Here is a 2373-nt window from a genome sequence, read left to right as displayed (position 1 = left end):
CTCAAGAAGGAAATGTTGCTTCTCAACAGAAGCTGATAGGCTGCTGAAGCTTTAGAAGTAAGTCTTAGATATGAAATAAAAAATGATCCTTTATGAATCATAAACATTTGTTCTTAAAATAACTAAAAAAAGTATGTATTTACATAAATTTTCTATGCATATATTTTGAATAAACATCTGATTTTGGCAATACTTGTGTTTGTGCACATCATTTAAACATAATTTTCCTAAAGTATTCTTAATAAACATATGGTGTTTTTAATGACTTTAAGGATTTTCTAGAAAAGACATAGAGTACTAATGCTTGCATCTTCAAATTTTGATCTCTGGGTCACTAAAAAAATGTTTTGTTTTGTTTCTCCAAAATATAAAATTTCAGTTATTCACTTAAGACTTGTAGCATTTTAAATAATACACAGTCTGACTAAAATGATAAAGTCAAATATCCTTTTGTTCCATGCTTGACTCACTTTTCTGTCTGCCTATAGGAAAATCCTATCAATGCCCCATGGAAAATTATACTCAAACATCAACTGATTTCATCCTATTGGGGTTGTTTCCACCAACAAGAATTGGCCTCTTCTTCTTCATTGTCATCATTCTCATTTTTCTAATGGCTCTGTTTAGCAACCTGTCCATGATTCTCCTCATCTTCCTAGACACCCATCTCCATACACCCATGTATTTCTTACTTAGCCAGCTCTCTCTCATTGACCTAAACTACATCTCCACAATTGTCCCCAAGATGGCTTCTGATTATCCCTCTGGAAACAAATCTATCTCCTTCATTGGGTGTGGGGTTCAAAGCTGCTTCTTCTTGAATTTAGCAGGTGCAGAAACATTGCTCCTGATATCTATGGCCTATGATCGTTACATGGCTATATGTTTTCCTCTCCACTATCCCATCCGTATGAGCAAAAAAGTGTGTGTGCTGATGATAACAGGATCATGGATTATGGGCTTAGTCAACTCCTGTGCCCATACGCTATATGACTTCCGTATCCCTTACTGTCGATCCAGAACCATCAACCATTTCTTCTGTGATGTCCCCACCATGTTGACTCTGGCCTGCATGGACACCTGGGTCTATGAGTACACAGTATTTGTAAGCACCATCCTCTTCCTTGTGTTTCCTTTCATTGGCACTGCATGTTCCTATGGCAGGGTCCTCTTTACCATCTGCCACATGCGGTCAACAGAAGGGAGGAAAAAGGCCTATTCAACCTGCAGCAGCCACCTCACTGTGGTCACTTTATACTTTGGACCCTTTGTTTACACTTATCTACGCCCAAGATCTTTCCAATCTCCCACAGAGGACAAGGTCCTGGCTGTCTTCTACACCATCCTGACCCCAGTGCTCAACCCCATCATCTACAGCCTGAGAAACAAGGAGGTGATGGGGGCCCTGAGCAGAGTGATTCAGAGGTTCTGCTCTGTAAACATGTAGACAAAGCTTTTTGCCTATGTACCCAACACTGATTATAAGTCCATGCTTCATCGCCCAGTAACTAAAGTATTATGTTATGCTTAGAGTGCAAGGACTAAAATCAGATGAGAAGAAAATCACTCATGAGTGGATAAAATTATCTTGCAAATATATATGTCATTATGAGCCTTATATATATTTTTTTCCTTTATGGTACTTTTTCTCATGGATTTCAAATGCACTTGTTTGCTAATATGTTTCCAATGAAAATGGTTCTTTTTCATGTAGAAATAAAAATGGAAATTTTCTAACTGAAGTTGTCATTCAACATAACAGTTCTAGTATTTGCAATTTATTTTCTTATACATATAAACAGAAAAGTGAATGTCTCTTGAATGTCTCAACCTACCTGGAAATCAGAAAACTTCTTCTCGTAGACTTGTGACTTATCTGTGCCAGTTACTTGTTTTTTTTTGTTTGTCTGTTTGTTTTTGTTTGTTTGTTTGGTGTGTGTGTGTGTGTTTTCCAGTTTGTGGTAACTTATCTGGGAGCCAGGTGTGTCATTCAGTTAAGCATCTGCCTTTGGCTCAGGTTATGATCCCAGGGGCCTGGGGTGGAGCACTATCTCAGGCTCCCTGCTCAGTGGAGAGCCTGCTTCTCCTTCTCTCTCTTCACACATCCTGCTCATGCTCTCTCTCTCTTAAATAAATAAACACAATCTAAAAAAGAAAAAAAAAAAGATTTAGCTGAGACTTCATCAGGGATTCTAAAATCCTTACACCAATCTGAGTAAAATACGACAAGTTTGTGTTCCTTTTAGGGAAGTGAATCCTAGAAAAGTTATTTCATATCATGTATTCCTCAAGATCAATATAAGCGCTTTGATGTGTTAACAGAGATCAAGAAATTGTGAGGTCAATGGTAAGCTGAGGGTATTGAAAGTTTAG

At 37.8% G+C, this 2373-nt stretch overlaps 1 protein-coding gene across 1 annotated transcript; it reads left to right on the top strand.

The window, feature by feature from the left end:
- The first annotated feature begins 508 nt into the window (after nucleotides 1-508).
- Nucleotides 509-1447, top strand: LOC100465719 (olfactory receptor 2L8-like). The gene has a single exon (XM_034653283.1). The coding sequence runs from the start codon at nucleotides 509-511 to the stop codon at nucleotides 1445-1447; it is 939 nt and encodes a 312-aa protein (XP_034509174.1).
- Nucleotides 1448-2373: the final 926 nt, after the last annotated feature.

This window comes from Ailuropoda melanoleuca, unplaced genomic scaffold, assembly GCF_002007445.2.
Source record: "Ailuropoda melanoleuca isolate Jingjing unplaced genomic scaffold, ASM200744v2 unplaced-scaffold7568, whole genome shotgun sequence".
NCBI classification, from domain to species: Eukaryota; Metazoa; Chordata; class Mammalia; order Carnivora; family Ursidae; genus Ailuropoda; species Ailuropoda melanoleuca.
Note: the sequence above shows the minus strand (reverse complement) of the source record. Positions and strands in the feature narration are given on the sequence as shown.